The 27500-nt window shown below is 40.3% G+C and overlaps 1 protein-coding gene across 1 annotated transcript in view; it reads left to right on the plus strand.

The window, feature by feature from the left end:
* Nucleotides 1-27500, plus strand: part of LOC120545634 (WD repeat-containing protein 7) — a 151384-nt gene that overhangs the window by 81967 nt on the left and 41917 nt on the right. The window contains exon 22 of the mRNA XM_039780167.1: nt 495-608. Coding sequence (XP_039636101.1) covers nt 495-608 — 114 coding nt within the window. The remainder of the gene's footprint in view (nt 1-494; nt 609-27500) is intronic.

The following is a 27500-nucleotide window of genomic DNA, read 5'->3' on the forward strand; positions in this document are numbered from 1 at the left end:
ATATGCGCACACACGCGTGGACACACACTATAGGGTGTGAGAAGAGTCATCGAAATACCTCGTGTCCTTGTGCGGTAGTGTTACTTAAAAAAAAAAAGCACACTGCTCGCATGTGTGTGTTTTGCGTGTGCGCACGCTGGTGAGTCTTCCAACAAATAACGTGTGTATGCACGCACGTGTGACTAAATATTTTAGATGAGGAGATTTGTGCTGTGTTTCCTATACATAGTGTTTATTCATGAATTCATTCACATTATTGATGATAACATCTTGTCATGCCGTGTATCAGATATTTTTTTTAAAACTAAAATTTGTGAGGAAACTCCTTTTTAAGGAATAACTCAGTGCGTAGGTTGTGTGAGAAGTGGAGAGCCACTTTTTTTCACACAGACAGACACACACACGCGCGCTGCCCTGGTCGTCAGTCTGTTTCATGTGACAATGCAGGATGATTTTTAATATTTACTAAAATGTTTGTCTTTCTCACTCTTCAGCTGGGTCGAGCACTGAGCCCTCCCCTCCAGCTCCGCCTCCTCCTGAGGCTCAGCCAATAGAAACAAAGGTTCCTGAGGAAGAAATGGACGTCACGGATGATGACATCACAGCAGGTATGAAATACAACGTATAATATAACATGAACTAAAAATAGTTAAAATAATTAAAACTCTGGAAAGATCTAGCCTGAGTTCGCTGACATAAACACTCCTGGCTGCGGTGGCGCACGCGGTTTGCATTGTGAAACGTGCTGTAACAATGTTGTAGCTGCCATGTCCCATTTCTAATCCGTTGATTTGTTCTTGATAGAAGCCTTTTTGATACCCTTTCCACAGCAAAATGAATGCACACAAGTTCTACAACTCCAGAACCATTGTACCTACAGTGTACTTCTACATCAGAGGAAGACATTGTACTACTACATTTACCTGACAGAGAACGTGGCAGATTCAGAATTTAATCACAAAACATCACAATTAGACAGACTTAATTGATCTCAGGTAGTAAGTGAGTGAGTGTGTGAGGCCACATGGGCTCAGATAGGTAGAAATGGGATCGGGACAGCACTTCACGAGATCACGTTACCTTGGCGACGTTTAATAACAAAGATGTTGCTGACACTTGCCGGTTTGGGAATTTTCATTTTAAGTTTGTTGCTTCCACACGGCCAAGGCCCAGGAGACGGCTACCTGATTCCAAACTCTTGTTTTACAAGCTGGACAACAGGTTGGTCCGTTCCGTGGTCATGTGCCGTGCTGTTGTTTACCTTCGTAATTTCCGGGTTTCCCTATCGTCTCCGCGGTAAACGTCACAACACTTTGAACTGTGGGTAATTCCCTTTGGTAAAGTCTGCATCGATGCAGACTCACGGAAAGGGCTCGGTAAGTGTGTACTCACACCCTCACGCCCTTTGAAATTCCACATTGGGACAACCCTAAGCCCTTACGAATTTCGCGAGAACGCGCACCAAAGTCCGTGAGTCTGTGAGTCTGGACTTTGGGATTGGGCCATTCAAACTTTAGACACGTAGCAGCATTTTGCACCATCTGGAGACAGGTGACAGAGGACCCACTGATCCCCACATACAAGGCATTAACAGTAATCCAGCCTAGTGGTGACAAAGGCATGGATAACTGTCTCAAAGAGATCCCTTGGAAGAATTGGCTTTATTTTGACCAGCTGCCTCATTTGGAAAAAGCTTGATTTAACAACTGCCCTAATCTGACTGTCGAGCTTAAGATCAGGATCCATTTTCACCCCTAAGTTAGTGATGGTTGGCTTGATGTATTGGGCCAAGGAACCCAAATCAACAGTGGAGTTCCCAGTGGTGCCACCAAAAACCATCACCTCTGTTTTTCCTCTCATTAAAACTTAAAAAGTTAAGAGCCGTCCAGGCCTTTATGTCAGCAAGACACTTTAATAGTGGTCCGACAGTGTCATTCTTTTTAAGAGGCACATAGATCTGGCTATCGTCTGCATAACAGTGAGGGCGGAAAGAAAAAGTGTAAGGCAATGCAAACAAAGAGATGTTTTAGTTTAACCACATTGTAGTGTTGTCTTTTTCGTCATTGATATTGCATGTTGATATCACCACAGTCATGACGGCGGTCCTCTCTCATCTCGTCATTATTATCGTTAACGAAGTTAACACTTCGTGTTCATTTCCATACAGGCTTAGAGGCTTGATGGTAAACGTTGAAGTATGGATTTTTATTCGCGGGGGTATTTTGCAGACGGTAATGTTTTTTGTGTTATAAATTAGCAGTACACTTAATTAGCAGGACCCAGGGTGAGTCCGAGCTCCAAGATTAGGTTATGTCCTGCCTCTGTTTAAAAGTGGTGAATGAACAGCTCACAGCAAGTTAATATGATATAGTGTCTGGCTTTTTTTTTTGTGTTGGCAAATGGCTTTTTATTGAGTTTCCTCTTAGCAAAATAATGGACAAGGAAAAGGCCAGTGTTACGTAGCGCAACCTTATTCAACACAACAGTTGCGATGGTCTTGTCAGCTATCTGCTCGTGCTCCAGGAAAGTGAAGAAAAGTTTGCTTGGTATATCCAGCAATCGTGTTACGTTAGAAGCAGCAAAAAGTGAACCGCAGCCCAAGCTGGTAAACCTCCCCCACCCCTGCTGCTGTCCAGAGCGTGTCAACAGGCTGTTGCATGCTGAGTCAGCAGTTTATTGTTCGGCCGTTTAGTTTTATTCACAGTTTTTAATATCCAATGCTGTCCAAAGAGAGTGAAAGACGTATTTAAAAGTCTCTGTTGTGTGTTCAGTTCTTAGTACGTTTTGTAGCTTCTACAAACATTGTGTTCTCTTATTGGAGTTGTGTTAAGTTACTGCTGATGAAGACCCAACTTTTCCTGATTTTGCCACTTCACAGTAAAAGCTTTAACATAAAAAAATAAAAATCAATAGGAAATAAAATGGTTCCACCACTTTACAGCCGCTGCTTTGACCCCTCAGGCTCGCCGGTAAAATTAGTAAAGGTAGTAAAATGAAGGGATCGTTTTCCCCAGTGACCTGTGGAGCCTCATGTGGTTTGATATAAGAAACCTTAAAAGGTCATTTATCATTTAGGAGTTTTGCTCTGGTGACTCTGAATGTTGGTTACTCAGAGAGTGTGTGTGTGTGTGTTTTCTAATCAGTGCCACACAGCCCATGTGTAATGCCACTGTACTGTGACCTGCATGGTGTTAAAAGCAGTTTTGTGTATACACACACACACACACACACACACACACACACACACACACACACACACACACACACAGTGCTTTTCACTATCTTTGTGGGGACCCGTCATTGACATAATGCATTCCCTAGCCCCTTACCCTAACCTTAACCATCATAACTAAATGCCTAACCTTAACCCTAACCCTAACCATAACCTAATTCTAACCCTAATCCTAAAACCAAGTCTTAACACTCAAACAGCCCTTTAAACTTGTGGGGTCCATTATTTTGGCCCCACAAAGCTGTCGGGACCCCACAAGTATACTGTATTCCCGGTTTTTGGACTCCACGAATATAATTAAACAAGAACACACACACACACACACACACACACACACACACACACACACACACACACACACACACACACACACACACACACACACACACACACACACACGATATGGTGAGGAATATTTCTCCCTAGGAAATGACTGACACCTGCAGTTCAGGTAGAAATCACACACACACACACACACACATATATACATATACACACTCACTCACTCACTCACTCACTCACTCACTCTCTCTCTCTCTCTCTCTCTCTCTCTCTCTCTCTCTCTCTCTTCCAGTCCATTTATCTTTTGTCACATTTCCCTGAAAGTTTAATTGTGAAAGACAGAGATAGATATGTCTCTCAGGCTGTTCTCATGAACCATTCGTCTCCTACAGTACAGCAGCTGATTATCATCTCATTAACTATAATGGATTCAGAAATCACAGAAAAATAAAGCTGAATTAACTCATGTCCAAAGGGAAATTTCTATTCAAAAAAACACTGCAGAAATGGCTCTAACACTGTCTTACCATCTCTTCATCCTCCTCCTATCCTTCTCTCAGACCAGTCAATACCACAGATGTGTCTGACAATTTATCATTTCTCATAGCTCATTTTTCTCCTATTGACAGCAGTGTTTTTTTTCGCTCAGTCTCTGCAGTATTAAATCTGTTAGCAGCTGCCTCAAACGCAGAGCAGAGCCAGAATCTTCTCTGCTGTGGAAGACAATACACATGGAGTTTTAAAACTTTTCATCTATCGCTCTTGGCTTCACTGTCTTTCTCTTTCATCATTCCTTTCTTTCTTCTTTCCTTCCTCTGGCAAGTTTGTGAACTCCTTTTGGTAAAACCATTTAAAAAAATTAATGAGGATGTACCATTTCTGGTACCAGGCAAACAGCTGCACACTTAAAGGCAGGTGGTAACTATATGCAATACACACTTTTTTTTTTAATATAGTTTGAAATGGTCTCTACACCCGGAAAGCAATAAATCATTTATAGGCTCTGAAAAAAAGATCCATCATCTGTATCTGTAACACTGCCATTGCCACTACCCTGGTTACTTGCAACTGCCCACCCTGCTAAAAAGGCAAAGAAAAGAAAGACTGAAGCTGAAAAAGGCTGCAGCTAGGCGGAGCCCTGAGGCCAGGGCAAGGGGTTAGATGGAGCACAGAGGAGCTGCTACTCTCAAGTCTTGCTAACTTTTCAACATTACTAATCCTGCCTTTAAAGGTTTGCCTCTTAAATATATAGTTGTTTTTAATGAAATCAAACCCCAAGTTTAGATTTTCAGCATTTATTTATGTAATGGCCAATTAATGTTTTCATGTTCAGTAATTACCACTCCATATAGTATTTATTTTTGGTAGTGGCGGAGACTGCCATTCCGGCGTTGGATTCTAACTGAGTTTCAGGGATTCACAGAAAATTATGCACGCGTGTAATGACAATGTTATCTCATTGATACCCGCCTCAGTGTTTACTATTAAACGTACAATATGTAACTTTCTGCCACTAGGGGTCTCTCAACCAAAACAATGGACGGTAAAACTGGACTTTTGATGACGTTGGGAAGTTGCGTGGAATTATGGGAGTTTTAAGTGTTAAACACCTTCGCTGCCAGTTAGAATGCATCAGTTCACGGACGAGTTTACCCGTTCAAGTTTATTCACGTTACGTTTATTCATTCTAATAAAATAGCTGCAGTTTCCCCAACATAATTACGTTTTTCTTGATTAGATTTTTATTTGTAGCTGACCAGTTAGCTCGTGAGCCAGCAAGCTAACAGTAGCCAGCAGCTAAAACACAAAATATTTCACATATCAGTGTCACCTTTTGGATCGTTTCAACACCGGGGCGGACGGGGTTTGTTGTAACGCTAGCTAGCTACTAAACGAGGCTGAGAGACAGGTGGGGATTGTCGGGGGAATCTCCGCGACAGCGAGCCAGGACGTTCGATGCCGGTTGTCCAGCAGCAGAACATCTCCCAGCTGCCCGGAATTATCTCCCCTTCACTTTTCAGTAATCTTAACTTTTCGTTTTGGTGCTTAACTCACCTTTTGTCAGGTTAATTTAGCTAACCGTAAAGACAGCTTAACGCGAAGAGGGGAGAAATTCGGCAGGGAGGAGATTTTCAGAACATACACCGGTAGCGCTGCGGAGATGTAGCTAACTCTATGGATGGCCGCTGTTGTGACTCGGTGCCTGGTCTGATATGGTCCGTTTCCCGACGTTTAATTAAACTGCCGTTAGCGTCGTAAGCACCAGGCACTGGAGATAAGTTCTGGCCGGGGGGTTGCTGTAATAAAAGTAGCTGGCTGATAGCTGACTGGGGGCTAACGATAGCTAGCTAGCTATATGTCCCGGGGCTGTTGTCAGCTGTCATCCCCGACTGAGTCTCTCTGCGGCCGGGGGAGGCAGACAGACCGGGTGTTCTAGCTGGCTAAATTAGCATTAGATTAATCGTCTATCTATACAGTTAACGTTGCTAGTGAAGTTTTGTGGGTTACGCCCCAGTCCTGTTAACTGTGGTCGAAACAGTCATACTAAAGCGTGTTGAATTATGTTGTAACCTCATAATGTTACCCACAAAGCATTAGCATCAATGTTAGCTACTTGTCGATATTGAACTTTCAAAATAAATAAGGTATCTGTTGTATTACTGTGATAAAAAGTGGGATGTAATTAATCACAAAATGATGCTTTATGGCCAAAAAAAAAGCAGTATTACGGTTACAAGTATTTTTTTTCTGTGACATTGCATGATTTACAATTACTCCTGAACGTATCATCTTGGTGCCAGTGTTCTGACGGAAGTTAGAGTAACTGGAGGGTGAAAGGTTATATGACGCCACTGACGGGCGACTAAAGGAAACGTGCCGTGTCTGAAAATAAAATAACAGATTTCTTTGGGTTTGACATTTGGTGGAAACATTTGGGATAGTGTAAGAACACAACTCATAAAAATATATAACATAGGTATGGTCATTTTTAGACATTTTAAAGCAGAAATGTTACATATTGTACCTTTAAGTAAAATTATATTATTATTTTTATATAATTATAATGAATATATTATTAAGAAGGAAAGGAGAAGAGGAGAGGAAACATAAGAGGAGGAGATGAAAAGGAGACAAAGGGAAAAAGGACAGAGATGTCGACAGCCACAGAATCACTTGGCTGCAGGCTGTTACCACAGAGATAGACTCGTCACCTCAGTCTACTGTCTCTCTCACACACACACACACACACACACACACACACACACACACACACACACACACACACACACACACACACACACACACACACACACACACACAGTTCAGGATGTGCAGGTGACAACAAATGTTGCTTGGTGCCACAGCTGCAAAACCTCCCAGTACAGAACACACACACACACACACACACACACACACACACACACACACACACACTCTCGCACAAACCCATGTGTGTGCTGTAATTATGTCCCTAGCAGTGTCAGGGGATGTCATTAGGATCCACAGTACCCTGCCCCTCTCTCTCTCTCTCTCTCTCTCTCTCACTCACTCACTCACTCACTCACTCACTCACTCACTCACTCACTCACTCACTCACACACACACACACACACACACACACACACACACACATTTTAATTTAAATCTCTATTGGTATGACATTTTGATGTCTACACCTACAAAGTGTAGTGAGTGAATACATGAAACACACTAATGATGCACAGTGAACGGAATAAAACGGGTAGAAAATGAACATTAAATTTACTATATGTAGTTCCAACAATAAAAAAAATGAACAGTTAAATACAAGTTACTATTTAACTTTTTAATGTTTCTGAAACTGTGTAATTTGTCATCTTATGATTATAAATGACCAGTAACAGCAAACGAGACGCGAGAACGCTATTTTTATATAGTTTTCATTAATGCTTTTGCCTGGGTCCGATTTTTCCCTCGAAGTCACAAAATGATTTACGGCAGATAGATGGCGCTACAGTAACACATTCTGACGGGTCACAGATTTCAGTGTAACACCGGAAAATTCACCTATGTTAGTGAGTATCCAGCCAGGTAAAAGGTAGCAGGAGATTTCATTATACATTATTTTAGAAGTTATCTGTTGTAGTTATGGCTGCTACTGGGGCAGGGCCAACACAGAAAAAAAGAAACCAAAAGCTAAAAGGGAGAGTAACACACAACGCTCAGGCTTTCAACAGTTGGAGACAATTACGGGATTGTAAATGATTCAAAACTGACCCTGATTTGGCTCTCAGGTATGCAATGTGTCTATTTTATTCATAAAATAACTTTACAATGCGCAATGTGGTTGTACGTCCGTAGCCTATGTTAAAGGATGTCCCCCTTCCATTTAGCACCTGGTTTGTATTCCTTTTCAGTCCGTGTTTGTGTTGGCCTACTATTTTGTCTTCCCTTGTCTCCCTGTACTTGTGTCAACCGTCCTTGGTTAAAAATCGTCAGACTTTCTCTTAAGTTACCAGCTAACGCTAGCGCTAGCAGAACACTCAACAAGATGTTTCTAGGCAACCAAAGTGTTTCAATTAACTTTGATGAAGTGTCAAAGTTTAAGACGAAAACATGGGCAACAACCAAAAAACGGGGCCATGGATAAGCGTTGCTAAGCCTCTATCATGGTTGAAAGGTCTATTTTGGTCAAAATGAACATGCTGTATTGAAGAAGACTCGTAATTAGGGATTGAGGCCATAAACTTACTATGAAAATGTTTATTGAGGTAATAAATCAAGTGAGAATTAGGGTAATTTTCTCATAGACTTCTATAGAAACTGACTTGTTTTTGGAGTCAGTGGAGCCGCCCCCTGCTGGAAATTAGATAGAATGCAGGTTTACGGCACTTCTGCATTGTCTTCACTTTTCAAACATGCAAGTATTGTTGTATCTAACCAGGGATTTATATGACAACCTTTTTAAACAGCCAACTGGTAATCACTAACTCTGTATTTAGTTTGTCGATGTGCAGTTGGACATTACTCTCTCTTGATCACATCAATTCTCATTAAGCTATATTCATATATTCTCACAATTAGATTACAGATTCCTAACAGAAAATTATATCATACATATCATTTATAGTGTAAAGCCCAGTTCAGACCAAAGATTCCTGACGAGACAAAACCGTTTTAGAACGTTGCAGGGAAAAGTTTCAGCGGTCTGAACCGGCCCGTCTCAGCTTGACTCAAGCCAGCTGATGGTTTCGCTGCGACTCAGCTGTTCAAGTCGCAGAGGCTGGTTTTAGAACGTAAGGGACGTCACCTGTTTAAATAGCCAATAGAGATGTCAGCTGGTCAAGTCAGCTATAAACTATAGAAATAAAAGGATCCATAATCCATTTTATCTCTACGCTACAAACACCTAGCTAGTCGAATTGGCAGAGTTTGAGACTGAGCCTCAACGACCGCCCGAGAGCACGGTAGCGTTATATGGATAAGGGAGATAGAGAGAGAGACTGAAGAGAGGGAGCGCCCAGCCCAAGCTGTGAATCAGAGAAATAAAACATGTTTTCCAGAAAGTGTCTCATCTCTGCCTCTGATGGAGGGGGTGACCTCAAGCAGGTCAAGGGTCCAAGCTGGACACAGCCCCATCACCCCGTCCCTCCCTCCCTCCCTCCCTTACACACACACGCGCACGCTGGCAGGCATTTTGTCTCCTTCGGGATTCAGAGCCCTGCAGACATATGCGTTGATTCCTTCCAGGCAACAACATGAAGAATTATACTATAGATAGATAGATAATTGCAGTAGTCTGGTTTTCTATTCAACATCAGTACCTCATACTGTTTGTTTGGAGGAAGGAAGGAAAGTTGTAACCTTGTGAGGGCTCCATAGCAGCAAAGATAGAGGTCAGAGGTCAAAGGTCAGGTTGACCCTCACCTCACGGTGTCATTAGCCCGGTTATGATTTGGTTAGCTGAAACGCTAGCCTCCCCTGCTAATCTAATATCAGAGCCTGGAGGTGGTTTGGGTCAGATCACATTTCTCCTCAGAACAGATTGAACGTATGGAGAGATAAATGGTCGGAGCTGCAACTCCGAACGCTCGGATTGTTTCTGATGATTGTGTTTCTTTTGCTTTACACAGTGAGGGACCCAGCTGGTGCATGGCAATATTATTACATTACAGGCAGTGGAGTGAAGTTATTGTCTAAATGTTATTAATGTACAGGAATGTATTTCTGGTGGTTCCTTACAGAAACCGCAATATCTATGATAGTACAGGACAGTATAATATGTTATAGTGTAGTATATTATTGTATAGTATGGTCTTGGTATAGTATATTAGAGTATTGTGTAGTAGAACATGTTATAATATACAATGGTGTATTATATTATAGCAACGCATTGTCATGAAGGGGTTTGTATAATATCGTACGAAAACTTCTGCACAACAATTGATACTATAGCTTAAGAAATTACGGGGACTGCCGACCTGTCACGTGACAGTTGAGTTAAGCGGTAGCTGACAAAAACTTACTTTCCGTAGCTACTGGTATATGTACTACAAACATTTTAATAAAAAATAAATAAAATTGAACTGCTATTTGTTTAAATTAACATTAAAAAAAAGAAATCTCACATACCCGCTGCAGTATTCAGTACAACGTGTTCCCCATTTGAGAAACACTGCCCTAGGTTGTTTAAAAATTGCATCACGATCACATTTATTTTTTAATGTCAACCGGTTGTAATCGTTACACATTTATATCGATTTTAACCGATTCACAATGCATCGTTCAGTGTTTACCACAGGTTGAGAATTTACTTGTGGTGGTGGGTGGCACAGGATGTGGCGTGTGATGGCTAGGTTCAGTAATAAACTAGTCAAACGAAGGTTTATGAACTATTTATTAAAAACAATGACTACATAATATTAACAGTTAATAAAAAGAAATAACTATTTACATATTAAACAAATCAGACTATGGTTCAGCAGATAAAATACCTGATTACCCGGAGCCCAAATGTTATTAACAACTTAACCTTAAAACTATATTATGATCCATACAGACAGTTACAGGTTATTATAAATCTCAACAATGTCTCCTTCTAACTCCTGTTAAATCATATAAGACTAAGGTTATCTAAAGTTAATTCTCATTTAGTTTGTTAGATCATTGTTCGTTTTTTGAAATGTTTTTAATCCTTGTTTTGGGGATCCTAAACACATTGTTTTGTACTATACAATGTCTGTCTTGCGCTCATTAAGATCTCATCTGAACAGATTTATGTCATTCAAACAACTCTAAGTTGGAGTTTAACATTTTTACAGTCAACTTAATAAAATCTCTATTTTTTAATAGAGTCCATAGTCCATAAATACAGGTATTGATAAAGGCATGGAGAACGGGAACTGAGGGCTCGATAGCAACGATAACCTTCGGTCAGCGGTTAGCTCCGATCAGTTCCATTATAAAGATATGGAGCGGAGGTGACTGCTGCGTAGAGGTTGAACAACCAGACTCTGATAAATGACATTTGGGGAGCTTTCACAACGGTGTGGCTGTGGTGTTTCTACGGTTTATTATTACAGTTAGTCCCACGGCAATTCCACCAGCAGCATGCTACTACTAACTAGCTCTGAGACTTCACTGGGGGAGTGGCTGGAGGCCACTGGTCTGTGTGCGCTGTAAAAAAGACATTGTTGATTGAAATCCACCTCGGTGGTCTCAATCTACCTGGGCGTTGCGCCCAAGTAGAACCTATGAATGGGAAACACTGTTGTTATAGTATAGTATGGTTAAGTACGGTGTAGTTTAAAATGTTATAGTATACGGCAGTATAGTACTGTGTGGTATAAATTAATCTATATTATGATATAATAAGATCTAATAAAATATGTTATAGTATAGTATTCAGTGTGACTATCATTATCTCCAATGTCCATCACAAATAAACGTCTATAAATCCACTTAGTAAAAAAGAGCATAGTGAAAAAGATGGTCCTTATAACTTCAGAACTTGCCTTAGAATCATTGGGTTTTTAAATATTAAAGAATCAGGTTTATTGCCTAGTGGTTTTTCAACATATAGTACGGGAAAAATGAAAAAGCAAGTGCTGCCAAAGTCAAGAAACATAAATATCGGAAATGTACAATATAAATATGACAACATATTGCAGAAGATTGTGCAGAAGATTGACCAGAGAATGTGCACGAATATGTATAATATACAGAGATAATAATCCAAAAGATGTGCATTAATGTCGAGATGAATGTGGAGACTGTACTTTAATATAACTGGTAGGTTCTATAAGGGGGTTAAGAGTCTGTGGCAGTAATCCGGGAATAGTTGTCTAGCTAAAAGCTAATTTATGATATAATTTTGAATTTGCCAAAATGTGAACAAATATAGGCTATAATAACAGGGTTTCCGTTGTAGCCCACAGCTAACTCGCTGAATCCATGGCAACATTATACAACATTGAGGGAACTGTAGTTCCAAAACTTTGAGCATGATTAGCCCTGAAATAGAAGACCCAAAATAATAGTAGGAGTTACAAAATCCCTTAATATTATGAACAACTTCAACTGCAGCACTATCAATATATATATTTAGTTTTTGCATATTTACTGAGGCTCTGAATGTCCCATTAATACTGTAACACTGACACTCTCCTCTCATATACTGTATGGATCATTTGTGTTGAAAACCTGCGGACATACAGACAAAATACACTTGGCTATAGTATGGACACAATGGTACATTCTCTAACCTAAACATTTGATCACAGCATGACACTCAGATTCTCTTTGTCTGTCTGTCTGTGTGTGTGTTCTCTCTCTCTCTCTCTCTCTCTCTCTCTCTCTCTCTCTCTCTGTCTGTCTTCCGCACACACGCACGCACGCACGCACGCACGCATGCACACACACACACACACAAGCGCTTGTTTTGTGGTTGAGTGGACAGTGTGATAATGTGCACATGAAGGGGGATGGGCAGAGTGTGTGTGATTGTATATGTGTGTCGGGGTTTATGAATGTGTCACAAAGATAAAGCGCTGGCCCTGAGGTTTTGTGTGTGTGTGTGTGTGTGTGCGCGTGTGTGTGTGTTATACAGACTGGCAGCCTGCTCATGGTCTGAACACAGACGTGGAGGGAGAGGAAATGACTAGTTTACTTGCTATATTTTTCCGTCTCCTTTGCTTGAAAACCAAGGCCTTTCATCTCTTCTTTTACCACAGTTGTTCAAAGACGGAGAAGCGCTCCTTCAGCTCAAAAATGGCTTTGAGAATGTCGGCGTTAGAGACCTCATTCTTATCTTTGTTGGCAAATACTGTCTTTGGCTTTGGACTATTAATTGGACAATCAGGAAGAGACCAACACAAACCTAAAATGGCGTCCTCATCCACTATCAATGTCCCTTTTATGCCTTTTTTTGCGTCTCTCTTTGACATTGTGGTCCACGAGCCCCACGTGATTAGATTGGTATGCTAGGTACCTGATTGGTCTTTGCACGTGCCGTCTACAAAGGGTTATTTTCGGCCATCAAAGTTCTTGTATTGGTAGTTAACCCTTACTTGGTGCATCTATCAAAATCTGATAGTTGAGCAAGTTACGAAATAGCTGGCCTTGTCATATAACATAAGTACTCAACTAATGTTGCAGGGCTTAGCACATGTCAACCACCATCTTGCGCGAACCCCCACTAATGGCGCTTACCCACTGCTAGTACCAGCTCGGCCGCGGTGCCCCGTACTCCATTTTCCATTGCAGATTTAGTACTGCCTCATGCGTGAGGTGAGCGTGGCTGGTCGTCATAGCGATGCCGCAGGAAACTGCCGTGACCTAACGCAACACACACACACACACACACACACACACACACACACACACACACACACACACACACACACACACACACACACACACACAGAATGTGGAAGGTGTGTTGTTCGTTCTTGGGTTAGTTCATTCTCTCGTTCGCCACAGCCAGAAGACTGGCTAAGCTATTTAAAAATGGCGGGTTTGTTTAGGACACCCGCCGTCTGCCACTAGCAATGATGACGCAGTGATTAGTGACGATTCTCTCCGACCAATCAATAGTCTGCAGGTTTTCACATCACCTTTTGGTATCGCCTCAGCTCGCTTGGAACCTCGACTGAGGTGGTACTAAAAAAAGTACCTGTTGGCAGGTACAAGGGACTTTTTTTCATAATGGAAAACCAAAAAAGACGAGTAGAGTCGAGCAGGTACCATGTAAAATGGAAAAACGCCATAACTGATTTTATTACAATGGGATTGACTGTTTGACTGAAGGACCAAAACTGTTGACTAACTGACACGCTAACTGGTTTAAAAGCAAGCTGAGTGGTTGCTCAACTATATCAAGTTCTAGTCGCAAGCTTATCACAGACGACCATTCACAGTGTGATGCTTGGGCTGTATTATTATATTTTCCTGGGGTGTCTGCCTAAACCTGTAAAAGGTTACAAAGTAATTTAGGTCAGACAAGAGTCAACCAGCAGCACAACTGATTGTTGGTCTCAACACAACACGTTCGGTCAATTTAGAGTCCCCCAGTTCAGATTTTGAAAATAGTAGCTCAAACGAAAGTTCCACATCAGCTGCAGCCATCTTGGTTGTTTTAAAAAGCAATAAAAGTGCTGCTGCCTTCAGATAGCTGCAGGGATTTAATGAACTGAAGTCCTAATTTTTATTAAAGCGAACTACCAACCTCTATCAATGTTTCTGTTTCTTCTTCACTGTCTTGAAGAACTCCATTACATTCAGATTACCTCTATTCTCTGCCGCCTTCTTTCAGTTTCCCCTACTTTACTGTCAGCTGTGATTTAGTTCAGGAAAACGTTGAGTTCAGATGTTCTCAGATAATTTGTCTTATCACCGCAGATATCTGCTTGTTATTGTCTTATCAGGTCAGATTAACGGTCAGGCATCTTGAATTGATCCAGTACTTCATCTTTAACACAACAAACTAGAACTGTGTAACAAGCTTTTTTTCTCAGCAATCCAACAGAAAAACAACTCCTTTTTTTTTTTTTTTAAGTTATATTCCATGGCATTTTTTAATTTAAAAATTGGTTCCTCTCCTCTCTACCAAACTGATATACAACATAATATTGATTTTTTTTTTTTTTTATAGTAAGGAGAACCTTTTCTTAGGTAGGCACACAGCACAATAAAAATCTAAATGAGAACATTTTGCAGTAGAAGGTCTGTCAATGTAGACAGTCTGTTGAAGTTCTGAAAAGTCCCATTACATATTGTAGTAAAAATCCCTGTAAAATTAGTGAGGCTTTTACCATCCTATAAATTTTTGCCTTGGCAGACCCAGAGTATCTCCACACTGCAAAACCATGTATATACAATAAAAAAGGACAGGGATGGAGTGCACATTTAAACACTTAGTGGTTTGGGCTTCAATGAGGATACATGATTTTGTCTGTACATGGAAAAAGTAAATATTACAAAGAAAACATCACAGATTAGTAGGAATGCACCAATTGTGAAATTCTGGGCCGATACAATGTTTAAATTAACAATTTGTCCGTTACCGATGTTTTGTTGTTTTGTTTTCCCTTTTGTGACAGAGAAAAATTAAAGTCACTGTTTTAAAGTCATTCATTATTTATGAAATCTGTCAAACGGGTCTGTCTTTTATTCCCCTGATAACGTGACCCTGTTGGATTTACATAAACATTGTAATTGTTATGCAAGATATCATCTTCTGTAGTTCTCACCTGCCTTGCCCCTCCTGTTTTGCTCTCTCTTTGGGAAGAAAAGATCAATTATTTTCCCCGCTCACTCTAAGTTGTTATGCTTTTCATTTGGCAGAGGGTAGATCTAATTCAGTCAGATGGCTTTGATTCATCTGCGAGCGAGAAGAGGGTGCGACTAAGCTGTGGTGGCTTTAATAAAAGTAATTACGTTTATATGAAGTAATGGTGTGATGGAGGCCATCCACTGTCTCTGCATTAGGGAAATTAACATCCAGGGCCATTTTTCAGACCGCTCCATTAACAGCATGAATCTGACAGCCACAGAGTGCAGAAAATATTGTTTGTATTAAAAACCTGTCGTATAGTAAATTAAACTGCAAAACAAACACATAATTGATACGAGGATAGAAAAATAAGACCTCAGGCTTTCAATATTGTCAATCTGTGCCTGTGCCTTCATTCAGTAGTACTGAATTACGAAGTGGAGCAACGTTTATGTGATTGGGGGGGTAGATGGCGCTGTAGAAAATTGCACCTGTCCTGCAACACTACCGTATTGAAGCCTATGAGGCAAAGTAAAAAATAAGTTAAATGTTAGTAATGACAAGTCAAAATGATAATCCTCAGTCGAAATGATATGAGTTCAAATTATGGGGTAGTAAGTAAGTCCAAATTTAATCAATGATGTAAAGTTTATTTTTCCATGTAATGTAATTGCCAAAATGTATAATCCATTACAAAAAAAACATAATATACAGTGTTTCCGTTATATACACTCTGGCCCACCACTGCAAAAATGATTGCCGCTGCTGCAGAATTTTATGACATGTCATGAAGTCGCAATAGCACAACACTCCTGAGCTGCCCGCTCCATTGAACTCAAATGAACGGTCATTCGCTCTTTCTCCTCCTTGAGGATGAGCATCTGAAACAGTGACATGACGTCATTCGCTAAGTCATGACTACCAAATAAACCGATTGAGTCCTTTATTTTTCTCCTCAGGCTGAGTGACAAACAGGGACGAAGACCTCTACGACTCTACGACTGTGCTCCCTTGGAAATCATAAAGTTACTACTACCCGAGTTTTTTTGTGATTGTTGCGGGCAAAAATCCTTGATTATGCAGCACGTTTTCTTAAAAAATGCGATGGAATATGCAGGATATTTATGCAATTTTATGCGGTGAAAATGCGGGAACTTGCAAAAACTGCGGTTTGATGAAAAAGAGAAAAAAAAGGGATTCCCCCAACACCCTGCTTTTCGATGATGTTCACGTCGCATAATTATGTCACTTCATAATGTTACTTCATAACGTTCCCATGGCAACAGGGTAAAATGGCTGCTATTGTGTGAAGTAAAAGCAACATTTTTCAACTTTCTGCTAAGATATATGTGACTTTATTTTTGCAACGAAAATGCGGGGATTATGAAATCATGCAAGCCCCGCATATTTTGAGCGGAAATCGGCAATTTATGCGGCGAAAGTGTGGCGTATTTGGAAAAAATGCGGCCCCCGCATAAATATGCGAACTTTGGCTGATTATGCATTGAATTATGCAATCGCATATCACGTTTTTCTGGAGGGACTGTACTACTGTAGTTTGGAAATTAGCAACACTGGATTAGCTCACTAGCTAGCGGGTGGCGGCTGTGGAGATGTACCTTCGTCTAGCGACTGTAGCAACTCAAATTCAGCCAGCGCAAAGCTCAGAGCCAGGGGTCACAGCCGGCTTGGTGGACAGTGGCAGCACCAGGTCTAACGGCAGCAACAGAAAGTTAGCTGATAACCCTAACCCTAACCCTATCCCCCCTTTTAAAATAAATCCCAGAAAAAAGATTCGGATCGTCAACAAGGCAGGCAATTTTGGTTATTTCGGGGGATGATTGTATAGATTTACAAGCATTTACTCTCTAACTGGGACATTTTGGGACCGATTGGAGAGGATTGCTGAGACTATTTGGCAGAGACAACGCGGCTGCGTTCGGGTCTTGGCGCCGCCCAAGACTATTGTGATTGGTTTAAAGAAATGCAAACAACCCAGAGCATTTTTTTTCTCCCATCCTAGAATGTATCTGGTGAAAACTCTCGGAGCTAGTGAGTTTGCTGACTGCCGTTATTATGTTAACGGGGACACTAAGTTCACACAGCTTACTCAAAATATGTATTTGTTCCATCATCTCTGACAGAGGAGAGTTAGATAGAACTCGGTGCAACACAGCTAATAAGCTCTGGGTCTTCGTTTAGACGGCTTGCTGTTGGTATATAGCGTGCAAGTTTGCAGGTTTACCAAACTTGTACGTGATGGCAAAATTTGCACGTTACCTTTTCCTCCGTGAGCGAATTCACATATCGCTGTGGTTCCACTGGAATTAAATGCTGGTGTGACAAGGCTTTAAATTGTCACACAACAGACGCAAATCAATGTATATACGGAACAAAAGTCCTACTAGGTAAACCTTTAATTTGCCAAATAAATGAATAACAAAAAGGTGCTTCTACACTTCGACTACACTTTGATCGATCATTTCAGAACAGGTTCTCACATTTTTAAACTAGAAAAGGATGTTTTTTATGGTGTTGTATATAGCTACTTGGATCGATTGGATCATGATGTAGGCCTTGTCTGTTCTGGGAATGAGGGAAACTCGAAGCATATTTTGACTGAAAGTTAAAGCTGCTGTGAAGGAGAATAATCAATCTAAAGATTGATAGATCATCAACAGAGATGTAAAATCAACAAGTAGTAACATGTAGTTGAAGGACTAGCAAAACTGGCTGTTTGGTGTTGTGTGGTCTCCTCTTACAAACTTGAATCCAGTTTGTTTGTGGTATCTCCTGCGGACGCCCCCCCTGACCCTCCCCCCTTCCTTCCCATGCCATCTAATTGAAGCGCTGTGTTTCCAGAAAGCGTAGATAGCTCCCATGTCTGTGTCTTAAGACAGTAAAATACACTTAACCTTCAGATGGACTCGGGCAGGTTGGAAGGGCAGTCACCATTTCAGGACTCAAATCTTTTTTCTCTATCAACTTAATTGTGTTTTTCAATTATTTCCCCAGATTTTCTGTCTCCTGACATTTGCTGTAAGGACAGTTTATATCCCCCCAGCTCTCCCCCTCCTCCCACACCACCAGCACTCTTTTGTTTTATGGAACTTTTTCTTGATTCAGAGAAATGTAAAGGTTTGTCTTAGGCTTGAGGCTGCATTCACAGCTACATTTGTCTGCTTGTTTTTTAGTTCTTGAATATTAATATTATATAATATATTTTTTTTAACCATTCTTTTCTCACAGCATTTTACTGCCTGCCGCTCACTTCTCTTCCTCCCTCCTTCGTTCTCACATCAGTTTCTGCTGGTATTGATCCCCTCCCTCAGTCCCTGTTGATCAGGTTTTACCAGTCTCCCATTGATTGTGTGAATGCTGATTCAACAGCATTCACAGTATTGTTATTCCTTTCTTCATTATTCTTCTTCTTCTTCTTATTTTTATTCCACTTCTTCTTCCGTACGTTTTTTTTTTGGTTTTCTACTTCAGCATACTTTCAGCTAGAAAAACAATTCAAATATCAAAATGTTCAGCTCTTTCAGCACACGATGGGACTTTAACTTTAACTTTTGTTCTGCTATTTATACTTTTTTAAATATTAACCTTTTAAACATTTTATTTTAACATTAAAGTCAATGAGAGCAAGCTTCAAATCCTTTTCCACTTCAAAAGTTTTCAGCTCCTTTATACTTTCACCTACAGACACCAATGTTTTTGTGAAAAAGCTGTTTAAGTAAATTTCGGACATTTTTATCGATTATGATGTGTGTGTATTAGCACGGAGCCCTGAGAAAGTAATATTAGTCTCTTCTCTATAACTTGCTCTCAAGCCCAGAATTTTTACTTGTCATAGACAACAACGTTACGGACGAAGAGAGAGAAGGGTGAAGCAGCGGCTAGAGGGCTGGGGAGTTCGGGATATTGGTAGTGCTCCCGTGGGTGCTGTGCCCCTATATTCCCAAAGAATATGTTTTCAGGAGTGGGACCTGTTGCTGCCAGGTATCTGTGGTCTGGATGTGTCCAGTGATATACCTCGGACACAATGCTGTGTTACGAAGTCAGAGGATTTCCTCCTCTAATTAACAGGGCAGTGAGACATGAGCAAATACGAACCATTGTTTTTATTGAAAATCTTTTAGATAACACAAAACCATGGATGTCTTATAGCCTAATGACCGCACAAAACACTGAGCAGCTGCAGCCCCTCTCTCTCCCCTCATCCGCTCTTCATCCGCAGCCTATTATTCCTCCATAGATAGCCTACTCTGGCTCAAATTAATACAGGCGGCCATCCAATTATAAGACCTCATCCACATTGTCGAAATCTTTTAAATATTGAGCCATGGCACTGACAAACCTATGATGCCTATGATTTCTGTAGCCTTCCCCCGAAACAACAGACATCCTGAACGCCTTTTTCTCGAGTCGCGTTCCTCTCTCCACACAGCTGTCTTCGGACAAAAAGTCACATCCTGAGATCGATAATGTTGTCAGACTCTTTTTGCACACAGCCCCCCCACACACACACACACACACACACACACACACACACACACACACACACACACACACACACACACACACACACAGTGTCATTTGTGATTTCATCCATGTATATAGCTTTTCAGGCAATATATTCACCTCTCAGCTCTTTAGGGTCATGCTTGTTTGTTCTATGCAATGGATATGGCTGATAATAATACAAAGTACTTATACTTTCAGCCTTTTTAGTCAACTTCCACTTCTGACAGTATTACAGTTTAGCTTCCAGCTTTTCTAGCAATGTATTTCAGCTCTTATTAAGTTAATGTAATGTAAGCTTCTAACTGACAATTTTAGAAGTTTTTCAGCAGTGCAATGCATTTGAGATTTTTCAAACAATTTGTTTCATATTTCTGCATTTTCATCAATGTTTCTCACAGCCTTTGTAAGTCTTCCATACTTTAATAATTTCAGTTAGAACAGTAAATTCAGACATCACAATGTTCTACATAATTTGGCATCGTTGAACTTTTAAAGCCAACAATTCAGTTTAGCGTCAGCTTTTCACAATAGATGCTAAATAGGAGGACTTAAAGTGAAGTGTTGCCTATTGTGGGAATGACTTTAGTTTCATGGATTTTAAAATACAAAAAAACATTTTGAAGCATACTGCAGAATTTTTAACCTTGTTTCAAGCCATTCTAGCGTGGTATAGAAAGCCTACAGGAAGACTCAGCTGGATTTCTGCCAGTTCTCAATAACAGCTTAGCTTAGCTGTTTGAATCTGATTGGCTAACAGCTAGCCAATGAGAGCCTGGCTGTCAGAATCCTTTAATTAATTGTAATGAGTCAATAGTCAATATGATGTCAGACTGATCAGCTTTCGTAATTGGTCTGATTTCTCTGCTTATTTCTTTTCAGTGGCTAGAGCTGACAGAGGAGGTAGCAGTTCATTTTCACATTCACGACATAACACAAAAACATATGGACCTAACATATTTCAAAAAATGCAAGTAAAAACGGTTTTGTATGGCAGGGCACCTTTAAACTTCAGGCGATGCAAATTTGCTTCACAACTGGAAGCAAATGATTTGTTTGGCGCTTTGTTCGTACAGAATGAAAGTGAGCAAGAGGGTGAATAATCACCAATGTTAACTTTGTGGAGTCCAATTGTCTGCTGTGTAAAAGGTCTATTGAGGTATGTTTTGGTTGAGGACACTGCTGTCTGCATCCATTTTGGAGTTCATCAGGGACTTAAGATTTAAAGTGCAGTAGAAATCTGAGGTTTTTTCCAGCTGTGATTAAGACAGTGAAAACATTTTGTGGACAGACCGTGGGCTTCAGTTTCAATAAAGTTTAAATTTCTTTAAATTGTCACTAATTTAAATACTGAAGATAAATAACCACTTTTATTATCTGGACCGCAGGTTGTCCTGAACTTGAAGTCAATTGATATAGACCTGCCCCTAATTATGTGTGTGTGTGTGTTGTGTGTGTTGCTATTGATATTGATTAATGTTCCTTAAAGAAATCAGCTCTTTCTTTCTTTTGGTCCTTTTTTCACACTCTTTTGCTTCATCCTAACCTTCTTCTTGTTTTTTTCTGTCTTCCTAGTCTCTCCATCATCCTTCTATTTTGCCTTTCCTTTCGGTTTATCCTTCTTAGTTTATTTTCCTTACGTCCTGCTTCTAGCCTTTTCTCTCTCCCATCCTACAATTTGCCAGTTCTTCCCTTTTCACCATTTCTCTTATTGTTTCATTCATCCTTACTTCTTTACCCCATCTTTCATTTACACCTGCTTCCTGTTGTTCTCTCTTGTCTGTCTTTTCTCCTCTTTGCTCCATGCCATCCATATTTTAACTGTGATTGCATGGACTCCACAGGTTGTTGCATTACACCATCCTGCCCTTTTTTTAATAGATTCCTTCCTTTATGGATAATATCATTTCAGGCACAAAGCCTTTTATCCCAATCCGTCAGTGGTTTTTATGAAGATTTAGCCGAGCTGAGGCGAGCTCACCCGTCCCTCTTTAGTTTATTGCGTTATGTTTGGGAGCAGGTTGGCCAACAAATAGGATTTAGATACAATGTCATTATAATAGATCTGCCGGTCATGAAGGAAGCAGATCGATCGGCTTCAAAAATCAATCAGCCAGTCCACACGAGCCGAGAAGCAGCAGGTACACACAGACAGGAAGTGATCCTACCTGATGACTGTCCGCAGAAAAGCTCACATCTGAAAGTTTTCAAAAGGTCTTAGATTATTTTTGTATGGCTGCACGACTATGTCACATGAAAAGCGGTCATTACCTGTGCCATTGTAGCTTATATGTATCCTGTCTTATTTGGTACCTTTTGAAAACTTTGGGATCTTCTAGAAAAAGAAGAATAAACAGTAAAACTAGAAACCACTAAAACTTAACGTCCCTTTGCTCGCTTTTGCTTTTGTTCAGCAGGTGGATTTTTCTCTATCTTTGTTACTTTATTTTGTATGTGAAGGAAAATTCTGATATTTTTCAACCTCCGTGTTATTCTTATATTTGTATCCATTTGGACTATTTTGAGTATTAAGTACTAAGTTAGTGAACATTAATAACACAAAAATGTCCTAAAAGACTTTGATTGCATTGTAGGGGTTATAGTCTATATCAGGGGTCGGCAAACTTTTTTATATGAAGTGCCCTTTTCAAAATTTCTTGTTTATTAGTGTGCCATGTCAACATTAAGTTTAATTATGACATCACATCAAAATGTAATATCCAGGGAATCTGTAATTTTATTCCATAGCAACATTTGATAACAATTATTTCTCATAATCAGGACCTTGTAATTATTATTATTATTATTGTATATTATTATTATGATTATGGAAACATGGTTTTAGTATGCAGTGTCCTGATTGGTGGAAAATGGGCTGACAAAAATATCACTGTCAAAGAGCCTGAAGCGAAAAGCCCAGCTTTAATGATGAATGGACTGATAAGCAGGTCCTGTATGCCTCATTTTCAATGAAACGATGCTGTGGCAAAATAATAACACAACCAGCATCATTATCAAGAATGAAGAACACGAACATAACGATTGCATCATTCACGTGCATATTAAGTAGCCTAACCACATGTATTTGTTTTTGTCTTATAATGCATCCATATTTACCGCTCCAGCGGAGAGGATGGTTTCTTCAGCCAGCTTAAGTTTATAAGAATTTGTCCAAATTTCAAGATTCCCTGCAAACTAAGATAAACAGACTACAAACCGACAGCTTTTGTTTTAGCTTGTTTTGTAAAAAATTGCTATTTGAAGAGTAGAGCTGTGTTTGCGTAAAACAGCGTGGTGGACAAGAGTGTACTGAGCAGACAGAGCAGATTGAAATACAGTGCCTTGCGAAAGTATTCGGCCCCCTTGAACGTTTCGACCTTTTGCCACATTTCAGGCCTCAAACATAAAGATATAAAACTGTAATTTTTTGTGAAGAATCAACAACAAGTGGGTCCCAATTATGAAGTGGAACGAAATTTATTGGCTATTTCAAACTTTTTTAACAAATAAAAAACTGAAAAAGTGGGCGTGCAAAATTATTCAGCCCCTTTACTTTCAGTGCAGCAAACTCTCTCCAGAAGTTCAGTGAGGATCTCTGAATGATCCAATGTTGACCTAAATGACTAATGATGATAAATAGAATCCAGCTGTGTGTAATCAAGTCTCCGTATAAATGCACCTGCTCTGTGATAGTCTCAAAGGTCCGTGTAAAGCGCAGAGAGCATCATGAAGAACAAGGAACACACCAGGCAGGTCCGAGATACTGTTGTGGAGAAGTTTAAAGCCGGATTTGGAAACAAAAAGATTTCCCAAGCTTTAAACATCCCAAGGAGCACTGTGCAAGCGATAATATTGAAATGGAAGGAGTATCAGACCACTACAAATCTACGAAGACCCGGCCGTCCCTCTAAACTTTCAGCTCATACAATGAGAAGACTGATCAGAGATGCAGCCAAGAGGCCCATGATCACTCTGGATGAACTGCAGAGATCTACAGCTGAGGTGGGAGACTCTGTCCATAGGACAACAATCAGTCGTATACTGCACAAATCTGGCCTTTATGGAAGAGTGGCAAGAAGAAAGCCATTTCTTAAAGATATCCATAAAAAGTGTCGTTTAAAGTTTGCCAAAAGCCACCTGGGAGACACACCAAACATGGAAGAAGGTGCTGTGGTCAGATGAAACCAAAATCGAACTTTTTGGCAACAATGCAAAACGTTATGTTTGGCGTAAAAGCAACACAGCTCATCACCCTGAACACACCATCCCCACTGTCAAACATGGTGGTGGCAGCATCATGGTTTGGGCCTGCTTTTCTTCAGCAGGGACAGGGAAGATGGTTAAAATTGATGGGAAGATGGATGGAGCCAAATAAAGGACCATTCTGGAAGAAAACCTGATGGAGTCTGCAAAAGACCTGAGACTGGGACGGAGATTTGTCTTCCAACAAGACAATGATCCAAAACATAAAGCAAAATCTACAATGGAATGGTTCACAAATAAACATATCCAGGTGTTAGAATGGCCAAGTCAAAGTCCAGACCTGAATCCAATCGAGAATCTGTGGAAAGAACTGAAAACTGCTGTTCACAAACGCTCTCCATCCAACCTCACTGAGCTCGAGCTGTTTTGCAAGGAGGAATGGGCAAAAATGTCAGTCTCTCGATGTGCAAAACTGATAGAGACATACCCCGAGCGCTTACAGCTGTAATCGCAGCAAAAGGTGGCGCTACAAAGTATTAACTTAAGGGGGCTGAATAATTTTGCACGCCCAATATTTCAGTTTTTTATTTGTTTAAAAGGTTTGAAATATCCAATAAATTTCGTTCCACTTCATGATTGTGTCCCACTTGTTGTTGATTCTTCACAAAAAAATACAGTTTTATATCTTTATGTTTGAGGCCTGAAATGTGGCAAAAGGTCGAAAAGTTCAAGGGGGCCGAATACTTTCGCAAGGCACTGTATCGCTTTCTACAAGTACCTTCCCGAGGCTATTTTGCAGAGGCGCCATTGCTCCATCTGGTGCTTAGCACTGCCCAAGACGATTGTGATTGGTTTAAAGAAATGCCAATAAGCCAGAGCATGTTTTTCTCCCATCCCGGAATGCTTGTGGACTAGCCAGACCCTCCTCCGCAGCGCTGTGGAGGAAGGTTTGGCAATGCAAGACTATAGGGGTTAGAATTATTAGCATGACCCTCAATCAGAATGGCCACAGTTATAAGAATAAGACTCAGGTTAAAGCTAAAGTGGGCGACTATTTCATATAAATTAACGTTCGTTACATTCAAGCCATTGCCAAATGAGTTGCTACAAAGCTAATTAAGCATATCCGCTTCACAAATCTCTCTCAGTATTTCTCAGTATGGCTATATTTACAAAATGGTGTAGTGACATTCACGCGCGGCAGCTCAAGTGATGCGTTTTACATCACCGCTGAGAAAGGACAACCGCAGCGTTCAGCTTTGGAGACAAAAAGGACATAAAAACATAAAGATAATTTTTAAAAAGATAAAATAGCAACTGCGTGGAGGACGGGTGGGGGTGGTGTCATCACTTAGAATTCTTCATGGGGGCAACAGAAACCACGCACTATAGCTTTAAGATAAATAAGAAAAGATAAGATTAGCCTTTATTGTCGCCCTAGGGAGTAATTTGGTTTGGGCATTTCAGAGAACACAGGTGACGTATCAGCACACAGCCTCCCCGTATACACGTATATCTGAATAGATGTACAATCAAACTACAGTTAACATTTAGTAACAGACACATATCCATTCACACCAACAATATTGCATTTTACCCTAAACTAAAATATTGCGCAGAATTAAAAATACTAAAATTAATGTATTTTCGTTTACGTTCATCTAAGAAGTGGGAGACAAAAAAAGTCATAGGTTTAACAAAAAAAAACTAAAGAAAAAAAAATCACATTTAAGGTTGTCACCCTAAATCAAACTATAGATGAATATTTTTTTCTCATAATAAATGCAGAGGAGGTGAGAGTACTTTTTCCAGCCCTGAATCATTTCCACAGATCTTCCTTTCAGGCTTCATACAGCTCCTAAAACCTCGTGAACAAATCCCAGGGAAAATAATTCCAATAAGCACTGATCACAGCTCAATGCTGTGAGCACGTGGAAAAAATTGAAGTCGAGCCAGATGAATGCATCAGCGTTTTGATTAGCTCTCTTCTTTTATCTGGTTCAGGACAGCTGGACAGTCTGGTGACACTGTTAAGAGAGATTTTAGTGAGTAAATCAAACAGAGACTGTAACAGGACATTAGTATTTTGAGAAGTCCCCAAACGAAATGACACACTTAGAGTTAATATTGCAATATTATTTGGCTCAACAGTTTTTGAATTTGACACTGAATTTTAAAATATATCGTGGTGGTTTTCTGCGCATCTTGCAAAGAGAAGATCCATGCAGGATTTTGCCTTGAAAACATCCAAAAAATCAATATAGCTTGACAGATTGGTGCGGGACCAGTCAGTCATTGTTGACATGATGACACCACCAGTGTCCTGGAATATATCAATAACTTTACAAATGTGCTGTTAAAGATATAAAACCATATATCTCTCTGCAGCTGCACAGCCCGTCCCTCTGATTTTGGTGCATTTTATTTTAGGATAAATTTGACAATGTTTCTAGAACAGGCCATGTTTATTCATTTAGAATATCAGAAGCGAACACCAATGACAGCGTAGCGAGGGTGCCTATCCAATCAGGCGCCAGAAGGTGTGACGGAACAGTCCCATTACTATTTATTGACTTTGGGTCCTGGACACCCCAGTGCATATACACATTCACAGCACACATTGTACTCTCCTCTGTAAATATTCTAAGAAATTAATTCCAACTGTCCAATTAGGACAGGAAGGGTGGGTTTTTCCCACCCTTCTTGTAAAAAGGTTAAGATTTATATGCGGCTAAATATCTTTGAACTCCGCAAATACCCCTTCAATCTGTCTGAATCTGTCTCTCCCTCCCTCTCTTTACTTTCTCTCTGTAAATCTCAACTTTTTAGTGATTCTGGTTGGGAGTCTATCTCTAATTCTGTTATCTACTGGCCCAGTCTGGCCCGGGGATGGATGCCATCTGTAATCCATTTATCAGAGTAGGCTGCTGGGCCTTTTTCCAAATGACAGCTGACCCTTAGCAATCTCATTATAAAAAGCACCAGGATATAATATGGAAATATGGGGGGAGGGAGCTCTGAAAAATGGACTGAGAAACAAACGCAAAATATGGACAGAATATTAGAAAATATATTATTATATTTTGAATCACACTTGTGCAGTCATCTACTCCAAAAAACAGTACAGAACACCCAGTGTTCATGCCAGTGTCTTCATAAATGTAAAAGGATGTAATCCCTGCGTAGCTGAGTATCAAAGACACTTTTACTCTGACTCTATCATTGTTCTCTCCCCTTTTTCTAACCAAATTGTCATGACATCACTTAATAATGCTAAATTCACATAGGTTTAGGCAACATAGGTTCACGGCACACCGCATATCATTTTAGTGGACGAGAGCAGGGATGGAAAATGAGGTGAGGCCGGCAGAGAATACCAGCAACAGTAACGATAGAGGGCACTGACGGCCAAAGTTAAAATATTGTAACTTTTTGCTCCGCAATGGAATTTACAAGAAAACATGGGCGATCTGGACACCAAGAAGCCAATGATTTTAGTTCAACAAC

The sequence above is a fragment of the Perca fluviatilis genome, chromosome 17 (assembly GCF_010015445.1).
Source record: "Perca fluviatilis chromosome 17, GENO_Pfluv_1.0, whole genome shotgun sequence".
In the NCBI taxonomy this organism is placed as follows: Eukaryota; Metazoa; Chordata; class Actinopteri; order Perciformes; family Percidae; genus Perca; species Perca fluviatilis.